This window comes from Xiphias gladius, chromosome 3 (assembly GCF_016859285.1).
Source record: "Xiphias gladius isolate SHS-SW01 ecotype Sanya breed wild chromosome 3, ASM1685928v1, whole genome shotgun sequence".
NCBI classification, from domain to species: domain Eukaryota; kingdom Metazoa; phylum Chordata; class Actinopteri; order Istiophoriformes; family Xiphiidae; genus Xiphias; species Xiphias gladius.
Window position 1 is genome coordinate 15248154 of NC_053402.1, and position 13312 is coordinate 15261465.

Genomic DNA, 13312 nt, shown 5'->3' on the forward strand with positions numbered 1-13312 from the left:
AACTTTCCAACGGCGTCTGTTCGTCGCTCATGTTGCTAGCTTGTGGGTTTAATATTAGCGTTCCGTCACGTGACCGAGACAGGCCTCTTGACATGCGTCAAGAGTGAGTCAAGAACAGAGAGAATTTTCAGTTATCATTTAGATTGTCATTTTTCACAATAGAAGATTGTTCAGACTCGGATAATAAATAAAACGGAAATAATGTAAGTTATTTATCCTTTCTGTGCGGCCCGGTACCAAACGACCCACGGACCGGTACCGGTCCGCGGCCCGTGGGTTGGTGGACCGGTGCCTTAAAGCACAGCACAGACCTCACATCGGGGAATTTGTCAGTGAATAACTCGTGATTTGTCTGATCAACTGCAGTGGCCAACATGAGCCAAAAGGTTTTGGGTCACGTACAAATTTACTGTACAATGAAAAAAGCTTACAGAACTCTGCTGGGTACCAGCCTGCTACTAAAATAATCTAATCTTAATGGCCTGACATTGAACGAACCCCGTGTGAGTCATATGTTGAAAATTAAGATAATCTTTTCTGATCAAAGGTCATTTCTGGGTCCAAACCATGAACTTACATTTCATAATGTGACCAATGTGCATCCTGCTCATTAACCTAATTATTGTGGTAATAAATTCGACATGACAAGCCTAACACACCCAGACATTTCCTGAATTTGGTGTAAACAAGACGACAAACAGCTTTTCGGATTAAATTGCTATTATTGTCAGCAATAATATACTGTAGTCCCATCAGTTTCTACAGTATTTGTCAACTGGGAGTTGTCAGTAACACACATTATAGCCTACACTGAATACATTCCAACTTGACATACAGATATATTATTATGCTTTTTAAACAATATTAATCTATACAGCAGTTAATGGAGAGGAGGTGAGTAAAATATACACCTACAAAAAATATATTATTTAATACCATTTGATATAGAAACAGAGGTTAAATTGATCAGGGCTCCAAAATGACAGTAAGAGGTCTACTTTATGATCAAGTTAACAACACTGATCATCTGTCATAGTTTATAGTTTTACTATGAAAACTAAAGGTTAAAAGCAGTCTGTTAAAACTCTGTAGCGCTCTCTATATTAGGATAAATCTAAGGAGTGTTGGTTTTTAAAAAAAGAAACAAAAAAACAATTGCACTCAAAAGGCCAGGTGTGCAGGTCTCGACAGTGTGCATTTTCTGAGTTAAAAACCTGCTCTGACGATAAAAACAGAACAGTTCTGATGATTTCTGAGAATTCAGTGCAGTCTGGAGCAGGATCCGGTATATACATGAGGTCCCGAAAGAGTCCATCGAATCTTCAACATTCCTCTCACTTCCAAGCAAACCAAGCAAGCCTGTAGTCACTTTATAATACATACATACATACAGTACATACAGTATATACAAAGATAGATCAGTCGTGGGGCCAAGACCATTGTTGGGCAGAAAGCAGCAACAGCCCCACGGAAATAACCATTCAAATCTCTTCCTTGCTGTACTTCAATGCCTGACCAGCATCTCAGGTCCCCACACTTGCTCCTTAAATCCCGAAATCCCATGATATAATATTTAAAAAAAATAACATTTTTTTTAAATCAAAAAAAAAAAAAAAAGTACTTGAGGAATTAAACATATCCAAAGACATAAAATAGACAGTTGACGACATGGCAATATCTTCCTTGTTTTAACTTTTTTCAATTGGTTCAAAACTCCAGTAGTTACATATCTGTATATGTGTGATTTCTTGACTGACATGGACATGTAGTTGCATATGCAGAATAGATTAATACACAGACGACCCACCCCCACACACACAAACACACATTGTATACCTGATGATCCCACAGCAGACTATGCCGCGCTGGCTACAAACGGGCTGCTTTAAAGACTGCTGTTGTTAGCCAAGATTGTGTGTGGAGGGTGTTAAAACACTTATAAAAGGGTTGATTTTAACTGTACACGAGAAAAGATTAATTGAGCTTGTCAGAGTTATGATGACACTTTGTTGATGGTGCCTTTTTGGGGCCTTCCTACAGCACGGCCTGGGCTCTTTCTTTAGTCTTTTCTTCCTCTTGTCGCTTCATGGCCTGGATCACGGCGATTTCTTTGGCCTCCTTCTTCTGGTTCCTCGCTTCGAATTGCAACCTAAATCACACAAAGGATATCAGAAAGGGCACATAGTAAACCCTAGGTCCAATGTAATACATACTCCTTACAGCAGCGAGTCAGCTATAACCCATTTATTTTAACTTAGAAAAATATTGTTTTTCCCAGTTGATATAATACCGGTTTTTGATTATCCTCTGCACAATGGCATCTGTAGTGAGGCTGTTCCCACTGTCAACAGTGCGCAGGATTCCTTTCCTCCTGGGCTCCTGGGTATGAAGAAAAAAAAACTGTCTATAAAATGTGATGCTGTGGATTATTTCACAAAGGTGTTTTCCAGAAATGCCTGTGTGATGTGGCAGTGTTTATCGTCCTACAGCATAAGGGTCAGATCCATCCTTGTCAGGGTATATTTCTGTCTTTCCATGGCAAACAATATCCACCTATGGATACAGAGCCATGTTAAAGTTTTCTTCATTTTTGACTGTTGAGAGCTTTATAACCTGGTGGTGAAAGTTAAATGGATTGTCCTTACTTACCCTGAAATGGTCCAGCAAATCTTTTGTGACTGCAAAGGGTGCACCAATCACCACCTCTGACACATACTGTGAATAAAACACACAAAAATTAATTTGACATATACATATATATATACATATATACATAGATATAGATATATGTATATATACACGCACATACATATAAGATATACAATATATGTAATGCACTGTGTTGCTGGAGAATGAGCGAGCGAAAGGACGTACTCGACACGCCAGGACGCTCAGAGTTCTCTCGTGGACATTCATGATGGGGTAGTTTTTCCCTTTGTAACGATTCACTTCCTGAAAAATAGGAACAACATGGAAACGTATAGAAAATGCCACACACTGGACTCAGGGAGGAAGCAAAAGTCTCACATAGAGGAAAGGAAAATAGCAGGACACTCACCTGATCAAAGTGCAACCCCACTATAATGTATGGCTTTTCTGCGAGCTTATGCACTGCTTCCAGGAAGTCTACATGGCCAATATCTGACAGGAGACCAGTCAAGGGTGACAGCTAATTATTTCATAGCAACAGCTCACAGAATTACTAATTATACACACCGTCCCGACAGTGGCGCTATTGCTTTTATAAATTACTGTACAGTTACAGAGACTTTATTGATGAAATTACACATGTATTTGGATTAAAAAGTTACAAACATGTTTACAAAAATCCAATTTATTTTCTAGTGTTGTCATTGTCAAAAGATACGGAAGAGGTCGAAGGCTCCTGCCACATAGATGATAGTGTCTCCAGGTTGAGGCTCCTGGCCTGAAGCAAACTGGATGATCTTCTGTGAAGTCTGCAGGAACTGAGACACCCCCGTCCAGGGACTGTGGCCCTTCTGACCGTGCGACCCCCATAATCCAGAAACAGGCATAATGAGTACAAATTGACGGGGTAGCAATAAGACCCATGAACTCTGATGTAGACATCGTATCACTGCAGAATTTTTAGCAGTTCAGACTACAATAAATACTTGTGCTGCATCATCGCCACCCAGTGGTTTCAGTAGTAATGTCACCTTTGGTCAGTGGCTAACTCAAAGCTGTCCCCACAAATCCCCAGTGCATTTTTATTCAGCCCTCGCCAGATTCACAGCATTACTCTTCCAGTCTTAAGTGCTCAAATGCGAAGAGAGCTTCAACTGCTTTCAGACTGTTTAAGGGAATGTTGACTCTAAGTTACTTTTCCCCATGCCGGAACAGAAGTGGCATTCACCGCTTACTGGCAAGGCCTGCTACCTGATTATAAAGTGGGTCCACAGTAAAGGGCCTTTGTTTAGCAATGGGTGACATCTGGCCTACATAGCAAATTTTACGACTTGAATGACAAAACAGTTCAGGAAGAGGAAGCTAAAGAGCCAAGAATGTGGTTTTTAAACATGGGCCAGCTAAGAGTTTTGGGGGTAAGCTGAGGATTTGATATGGACTAAGTGATGACCAAAACATCAAAAATAATAACAAGACGGAAATATGTTTGGTGCCTACCTTTCCAAAGTTGTCTGTGTGCTGCTGATAGTCTGAACTATCCTAAAGAGAAGATAGGATTGAATTAGGCCTGTGCTGTGAACTGAAATCACTGAGAGAGAAGAACACTCGCAATACTGTACTGACAATGTTGCTGTGGTGTGCTTTGGTCATCAGCAGCATCCTGCCAACCAGATCTGTGGTTGAAACTCCCTGGGTTCTCTTACACTCCCTGTTAACCACATAATACAGGGTAACAACTTGTGAAACACACACACACACACACAAAATCCAGTCCTGACTGTTATGATTATCTTCCGCATATTCCAAAAGGAGAGCTCACCTGTACCGCCCTGACTTCTTCACCTCTTCATACGTATCCTTACCATCCACTGTTAGTGTTATATCATCTGAAACGACATTATCCATGACACACACCGCTTGCATAAATCGATTAAACCCTGCTATATCCATCCATAACAGCTCCAAGATCAGCGACCTAGCTTGATACTTGGAGCTTATCAGCATTGTTTATGACTACCAATCCATTTGTGTGTCTAAATAAAGACATCGTGCAGTGATATTCTGTACCTCCGTGCACACAGAAGTCACAGTTGTACTTGTCGAGGGTCTCGAGGGTGGTGACATAGGGCGCTCCTTCCACGACCTCGTCCACCCATTTAATGGCCCGCACCATCTTGTATCTTTCTGCCTGAGTGAAGACTGGCGGACCCTTGTGCTTTGCAATCTCACCTTGAAAACATAAAAAAAAATAAAAATAATAACACACTCAAACGGCACTGTTGACACACATAGATAATGTAGACTGAGATCAACAGAAGGGAGAGACCTAAATCTCCGTTTGACTCCCATTCTGACATGCAGTTTTACAAAGACTGGATGCGGCATTGCCTTCGTCATTGAGATGTTTTATTATCACTTCAGCAGAAGGAGAGGTCGCTGATATCAGTGCTGGCCCTGACTGTGAAGTCATTCTGGGTTATCACAGTGTCAGAATGCCCCAGTGTGCCACAGGAGGGTGCGGCACAATCGCTGAGTTGCTGCACCACTGTCACAGCAACCTCTCCTAAGTGTACAGGACTCAGCTGGTGCCTGGCTGATAACGATGGGAGCGGCAAAAATATACAGAGGCTACACACGCCGCGCGTCCTCAGATTCAGCAGGTACAGGCAGGATAATGCATGATAAAGGTAGGAATAATATCAGAAGTGGGCATGAAAAAAAAAAGTCATGTAGACATGAGTTATGCTTTTCCTGGTAAAGTAGCCAAGAGAGGGTTTCCATTGAGGATGTAGGCCCGCTAGGGACAATGGTTGTGCTATGAGGGTCACTGGTTCTGAGCCTTACTGTCTGTGTGTACTCCAACGATGAGGTAATCTCCCACGGCCTTGGCCTGTCGCAGCTGATTGGAGTGGCCATAATGCACCATGTCGTAGCTGGTAGGGGAAAAACAATGAGAGGAAAGGATATATGACTCTTCGCACAAGCTACATTATCGTTGTGACGTACAGCAGCTCCAAACTGGAAATGGCAGCCACGCTTCAATACTCCTCAGTTACAGTGTTGTTGAAGGCACTGACAAGGCAGAGTTTTCGCACCTTGAAGTAACTATGTAACAAACAAAATAAACAAAAAGAAGCGAGAGAAAGAAAGTTTAATAAAAGTGCTCTGTGAAATAAATGAAAAGTGAACACTATCTTACATGCAAGAGATCAATAGATTTTAGTTCATGGGCTAAAAGGTGCAAAACTACCAGCATGATCCTTTAGTATTTACAATTTTACTGATATTATCCGCCCACCAATGTAATCCACACACATCATATGATCAGCTAGATATGTCAAAGGTCTCATCTTAAAAAAAGTCAATGCAGCAGTGTGTTTTTTTCCTCCCTCTTCTCTCCACCCAGGCTATCATACCATCTGTGGATAATTAGATTAGCACAGATTGGAGACTGAGATTGTAACATGGTAATCTAGCGTAGTAATCGAGAACAGATGGGCATTATCCTTCCATCACTATCACGACCACTGATAGCTGACATCCGTCTGATCATTCTTCTTTCTTTTCCCACTTTGAACATGACATTGACAATTATATGTACAAAAAAAAAAAAAAAAATCTGCAGGTATCTCTGAAGATGTATTGAGTTTATTGATCCCAGAGTAACCTACTATAACCAACAGAAATTCTGTGTCAGCAATTAACTTGGAGAGTCACAATAAGGATGACATAATGACTGCTAAATGCTAAAGTGAAAAAAAAAACCAAAACATCGAAATTGGCATATGTGTCCTCTTTACTACATTATATTTCACGTCAGAACGCCCGGGAGTAAGATGCAGAACAACACCATGAATAGCATCCTCAAAAATCAGCAGAAAAACAGATGAGCGCTGCCAGAACTACAGTATGTACGGGGTAAAAACAGGAAAGAATCCCATGTTGTTTTTTTAGCCCTAGGCGATGTTAACGAAAGACAGCATCTGCGCCTTGCTGCGGCGTCACTACACACAGCCTGACTGAAACCGGCCTGGACTGCACTGGAGAATACTGAAATACATAAAATAACTATTACTAGACTGTCGGGCTTGTCTATATATCCCCTACTTTGTCAAAATGCACAAAGGTGAACCGTAAAAAAGAGGCTTTTGGTCGAGGAACCTATGGGTCTTGTGCTGTCACTGCTGAAATGGGATCCATGTGTGCAGGCTCTGAGGGGATAGCGCAGGGCAAGAGGAATGTAGTAAGGGGGAGTGTTTGGAGGTGAATGAAAAGAGGAGAAAACTCTGAGACCCGGAGTTACATAACACCAAGAGGCTGCTTTTGTGGTGTTAAACTCGCCAGATGCCCAACACGTCACCGTATTCCTGTTCTATTTTTTAGCAGGGACGGCTCGTGACAGTACCACCGCGGGATGATGAAATATTAATGAGCGCGGCCTGTTAGTGGACACCCAGACAGCACCGAGGTTTTTCTCGATTACAGACACCAGACAGACGTGTCTGTGCAGAAAATACAACGGGACATGTGTAGGAAATACAGAAAGACGAACATCGTTGGCAACAGGGAACACAAAAGTTATAATCTCGACATTTTGGTCAGCATTGAAATGAATGCCATGCCATACTGTTTGAGAATAGTTATCCAAATTAAAATACCTGGATAAACAATGACAGAAATATGAGGCTGATGGCTGAAAATTCCATGGTTACTTCTCAATGAACAACACACCATTACCTCACTGAGGCTTTAAAGAGCATGTTTATAGTCTTATATGTACACACCACCTCAGCAGTGGACTTTAACCATTTTTTTCGATGATGCTTCCCTGACAACTGATCTTTAACCATTGTCACCTCATTTTCAGCGTGACAAATAGGAACAGAAAGCGCCTTTGTGCAGGGGAGAAGGGGCAGGGTCAAAGATGTCTCAACAGATGAAGTGACTGCCTTCTTTCCTTGGAATTTTCCTCTCTATACTGCTGACAATGCTGGATGTCAGTAAGAGCGCAGCGATGTCCAGCACGGCGTCAGGAAACAAAGTGCTCAGTGACGGGCTCGGCTGGACAAGCTACAGCGGCCATAGCAGGTGTGGGCTGGAGGGGTTAGAGGGGTTAATGACATGAGCTCTGTTGACATTGGCCCTCTTTACGTGCTCACCCCACCAGTTAATATTCTGGCATCCCAAATATTCTGCAACATGCCATCAAACCATGGATAGGCAGCCACACCTAAATGGCAGGAATTCTTCTAGGGAAAGCCACCATAATCCTGGCCTTCATACACAGATATTCAAAACATTTATTTTGCCGCTGCTCCATGGAGCCAGACTCTGTCCACCAGGGCTTGGTGTTTCCCCCAGAGGAGGCAGTCGGGCATCTTAAAGCGTTGGTTCTAGGGTTAATCCATTACTAGGTTTGTCTACAAAAAGTCAGAAAACAATGAAAAATGGCTGTTAAAATCATTTCAAGCAGCTAATGGCGACATATCCAAGTAGCTTGTTTTATTAAAACAACAGTCCAAAAGAGATTCAGGCTGCTGCCGCACATGGCAACGAAAAACATCAAATCCTCACAACCATTGAATATTTGGTATCTCTGCTTGAAAAATGTCACAAATCATCAAACGATTACCAAAAAGGCCGGCGACTGATTTTCGATCAATTCATTGTTGCAGCCCTCGTCAGTTCGCTCAAATTTTTGTGATGTCTACTGAGGAAAATTCCACTGCCAACTCAATACAGTAGGGGTGAAAAGAATTTCATTTTCAGTGGTGTGGAGTTTACTTTTGATAAGCCAAAGACCTCACTGTCGACAGCTTTCATTATTTTCTACCTCAGCGGAAAATTCCTCCTGATAAAAACTGCTCAGAGCGAGGTCTGTGGACATTGTTTCTGGAACCACAGATTTTTTGTTGAGTTTTTCAGATGCCATGTCTCAATACCATGAGCACCGCAAACAAAATTCCATTTGCATTCCTTTTTTTTTTTTTTGAGTTATCGCAAAAGTCTAAGCACCAGACATGTCAGTACTTCTCAAAACCTTCTGTATGGCAAGATATCAGTATGGATAAATTGGAAAATACTGTATATTTGTTGTAATTTCGCTGAAATTACCCTTTAAAAGTCACTATGTAATTGTTTTGGTCTTCCATGTTTTCCTATTTAGTAGGCAGCAGGAAAAACGTATTCTGTATCTGATACTCTTCAGGGGAGCTCAGCTTTATGGTGGATTCTCTTGAAAGCGCCAAGGTGAGGTGACCGACGTGTCAGAGGGCTGACAGAGCGCCGTCGGTGCATCTGAGATGACACCGTACAACATTGTTATAACTCCAATTCATTTAAAAAAAAAACTCCACCCAGACCAGAAAACCAAACCTGTTCAGTTTGTTCAGCGTCACTGGGCTTGACCGTCACATCAAGAGTTGGCCTTCATGGCTCAAAACATGGCTCCAGTTGTGTAAAACCGAGGTGTGTTGGGCTGGACGCTGATGCTTCTCCGACGTAGAACAACGGGTTTTGAAAATCCTTCATAAGCCCAAGAGGCCACAGAATTTTCCCCATTAATTGAAATTTGGAGTTAAACCAGAGTTACATGGTTATTTATTACATGACAGCAGCAACAAGCAGAACTCAGATTATTGTCCTGAAATACTGATAGTTTGTTTGCAAACAGTTGTGCTGCAGATGGCAGATGGATGATCGATTTTTTTTTTTTTTTTTTTAAATATGATATTAGACATTAAGTTGCAGGAACGGAGCTTTTTAATATCTCTGATACAGTTGTTGTTGGTTTTTTTTTTTATCCCATTACATCAGGCTGAAAGGAGACACCTTGTTTGTAGAGGTGTCATTGAGGAATCACAGTGATCACAGAACCGCAATAGTAAGAACAGCGTGCATTGTGCATGCATGTGCTTTATCTCTACCCAGCATCTCAGCGGCAGCTGGATTTCATGGAGGTATAATACCACCATATAAGATCTAACAAAGCTCTCATGGGTTCTAGCATGGTTCTCATCTTTCTTACTGTCATCACTGCAAACAGAGGCAGAGAGAGAGGGTGGATGCCTGCTGTTTTTACACATTCATCATGGTGAACGGTGGAGAAAAAAGAGGCCATGTAGGAGGTTGCACAGAAAACTTATATTCATGATTATACTTCTTTATGGAAATGTAATTAAAATTCGTGTTTTACGCTTTGGGGATTATAGTGTAGAATGGTTTGCTACTCTGTTTGATAGTGTTCATCTTCTTTAAGCGACTGAAGTGCTGCAGAGTCCTGAGATTTTATTGAAAATTGAAATGTTGGCACACTTTGACCAGTAGTTCATACCACTTTGCCTCATGGATATCACCATACATTTAAACACCGTTACGGACAGTAACAATGCCACAGTAGGGCTTTTTTTTTTTTAGTTCTGCCTGAAGGCGTAGTCTTTATGGATTCTAAAAATGGTTTTGCTTTTGGTTTAATGCTTACGTCGACACAGTTAGAGTTCCGTGCAAATGATATGAAGAGGTTTCTTTCTCATTCATTACATGGAACTGTCAAAAGAGATGAGAAAACAAGATACCAACAACAAGGTTATGTGGAATCTCACATTACTGTGAGATTTGGTGGCCAAATCCATTGATTTTGGGCAGAATATGTGTGACACAAATTCAATATTTATGCACTGTTTGAGACTATGGTTTCCTCTGTGGTTTGCCGAATGTGTTGATTTTAAGGAAGGCACTGAATGGCCTTTAAAGAAGCCCTGCTGATATTTAATAATTCTTACAATTCTGTTACCTGTAACTTCAGCAAAAATCCTGCAGGAAGTGCCAGTGAGTGGTGACATTAAAATTACATTCATTGGCGGACACTTTTGCCCAAAGCCCTTATAATAAAAAATCATTCTGCTCACGGTCAGTGGGCTCTACGCGACAATACGTTACGATGAATTGCTGCAAGAAATATGAATATAGATCTGTTCTGATGTTATTACGTAATAGCGTGTCCACCGAGGAGGAAGACCGAGGCTAGGATGCCCCGGTAAAACTCTAGAGTGAAAGTGATGTGGTACAATTAGTCCTGAATGGCAGCGGTTTTCAGTCAGGCCGTTAAACCTCTCATTGCAGAACACATACTAGAGAATATTCCATTTAAAGTTTTGTGTACACCGATGGCTGTCTCTGGAGAATTAAGCAGCGGTCCCGGGAGAGCCCTGTAACCTGCAGCAGGCCTGTCCCGGTGACGGGCTGACACATTCCTTCCAACGCGCTCGACGCACACAACACGGACGACATCGCCGCTGCATCTTCATCGCACGGCCCGTCACCGGGCAGGTTACTCACCAGCCGTCGCACCACACCCGGATTCTTCGCCTCCTCTTCTCGGGACTGTGGGCTGCAGTGCCCGGGCTCGTCCCCGCGTCTCTCCCGGCCGCTGGGTTCACTTGGTGGTGGTGGTGATGTCCGTTCTTGATCATCCTGAGCGCTGGCGAGGAATCTCTGCGAGTGAGAACCTTTTAGCGGCGGGGCGACTCCCTCCGAACGAGGTCGGTGCGCGGACCGTGTCAGACGTGTGCCCCCCGTTTCAGTGCGGGACAGCCGGTTTCTGTGGCGGCAGCAGGAGCAGCAGCAGCAGCAGCAGCAGCGGCGGCGGCGGTGGCGGCGGCGGCAGCGGCAGCGGCAGTAGTAGCGCGATGCGCCAGCGCCTCCTCCGCCGGCGACGCACGACGCCCGGTGCGTCAAGTGTGCCAAAGAAAGCAGAGAAGCCACGGAGGAAGGGGGAGCCGGCCGTACACCCCGCGCCACACATCGCCGTAGTCCGCGAGTCTTATTTTGAAAAGCTGGACCGCGAAGCTCTGGGTTCGCTGTGGCGGACTTGACAGAGGTGGAATCGTACGATGAGGCGCCGGTGAAGGCAGCCGACATGTTGTTACATAACCGTGGCGTTTTTTTTTTTTCTCCCCACTGTCACGTGACAATATCTGGGTTCCCACAGATATAACCGGCTATTTGCCAAAGCCGTCTGATGACATGCCAGTTTGTGATCTGCGCGCTCGCCTCGATTTGCTGCGCGTCATCCCCCGTGAAATAACAGCCAGAATGAAGATACGCTAACGGCGCGTTTATTTCTATCTTTAAAAATACTTAAACATGCTTAATAATGACTAAAATCGTTCATGGTGGAGATTCCCTTCCCCTTGTGCACCTGGAAAAGTGTCGGTGATAATAATAAAGGTATAGAATGTGTTAAAGTAGTGTTGCGAGTTTGTGGCGACCACTGAGATCTCACCCGAGAGGAAAACATCTTTACACCGACTTATTTTTGGGGGCACGTCTGCAGTCAGTGATAGCCAATGCCGTCCAGCAGCCCCGGAATCCATCTGTGTCTTCGTAAAGACCGGGACGAAGGACGACGTCCTGGCAGTGGTCCCCGTGTTCGTTCCGCTCATTCCCAGCCTGCGAAACGAGATATTACACAGGATATTACAGACCTAACAGACACACTGTTAATACGACGCAGTCCCACCACGGCGTCAATAACTATGACCAAAGCCCCCTTTTCTCAGTGTCGGCCAAATCCTGACGCCGTAAACCCGACAGTTGGCCGCAGAAATGTTGTTTTAGATCATGAAAGCGTCGCGAATGAGCTTGCGAATCATAGTAATGTCAACAGCGACCAACTTTTAATGCAGGACTAAAAGAAAATAGTGTGTGTGACCGTTTGCCAGTCGAAAATAAGAAATCGGGACCACAGCTCACTCTTTAACTGCTTACGGGAGTTTCCCCTTGGGCAGTATTTCATGATATGATCTTTGCAGTTTGCTGAAAGGGGGTCAAATCCTTCTGTTCAGAGAACGTGGCATCATCTTGTGGTAGACCCTCGTTAAATCACACCACGTCTTTTACGCTACAGGGCCAGCAGAGGGAAACCCAGGTCCACACATCGCTGGGCAAGTGCCCGGTTACCGCCTGACAGCCAGGACTATTGTCTACTGTCTATAACTCTTGTCGTCGCCCGGGGTCTTTCATCCGGGCAGGACTGGGCCTCGGCTTCTTCCTACTGCCGGGGGACAGCAGTGGCCACCGCGTCGCGTCGAAACCGTGGCGTTCGACACGAGGATACTCGTTTTTTTTTTTTGCTGCTCTGTCACGTTCGCCATCGCAACGGCCCTAAAAGTGGTTCAAAAATAACTGCTGAGGCAAACAAGAGGAAATGCACCTCTCGCCCGGTGTAGTGTCGCTGATCAGCGGGCGCACCCTCATGCCACGCTGACATTTGCAGAGCGGAGCCCCGATGCCGAGCTTTCCCACGGGCGGACGTGGCCAATGAAACCGCCCCGGCCTGATGGGGACGGCCGCGCTCTGAGAACTGGGGCATGCACCTGCTGCAGAAGTGGGTGAAGATGAGGAATGCTGTCCTAGATTCGCCCACCAGCTCACCTTAACCCAGCCCGCCAAATTAATCAACTCTTCGGAGGCCGTCCGGTTTGTCTGGGGCAGGCATCCGAGGAGGCAGGGGAGGCCGCTTCGAGGCACGGGTCACGCAGACCTGTGGGAGCCTCCTCCATGTAAGTGCGGGGGAGAACACAGTTCCACGCCCGCAATGATGCCGAGACACTGGGGCTGGGACTTGCCCCGCAGGAGAAGATGCAGCTCGTCTCCAGCCATC

General features: G+C 44.3%; 1 protein-coding gene across 1 annotated transcript; it reads right to left on the reverse strand.

Moving 5' to 3' along the window:
• Positions 1 to 782: 782 nt before the first annotated feature.
• On the reverse strand, positions 783 to 11270 carry LOC120786616 (ethanolamine-phosphate cytidylyltransferase-like). The gene is made up of 13 exons (XM_040122149.1): positions 10987 to 11270; positions 5494 to 5582; positions 4717 to 4878; positions 4469 to 4535; positions 4273 to 4357; positions 4147 to 4188; positions 3368 to 3500; positions 3059 to 3141; positions 2875 to 2952; positions 2650 to 2715; positions 2488 to 2553; positions 2291 to 2379; positions 783 to 2149 (listed from the first exon to the last, which is right to left on the reverse strand). The coding sequence occupies exons 1-13, from the start codon at positions 11118 to 11120 to the stop codon at positions 2035 to 2037; spliced, it is 1209 nt and encodes a 402-aa protein (XP_039978083.1). The 5' UTR covers positions 11121 to 11270; the 3' UTR covers positions 783 to 2034.
• Between the last annotated feature and the right edge of the window lie 2042 nt (positions 11271 to 13312).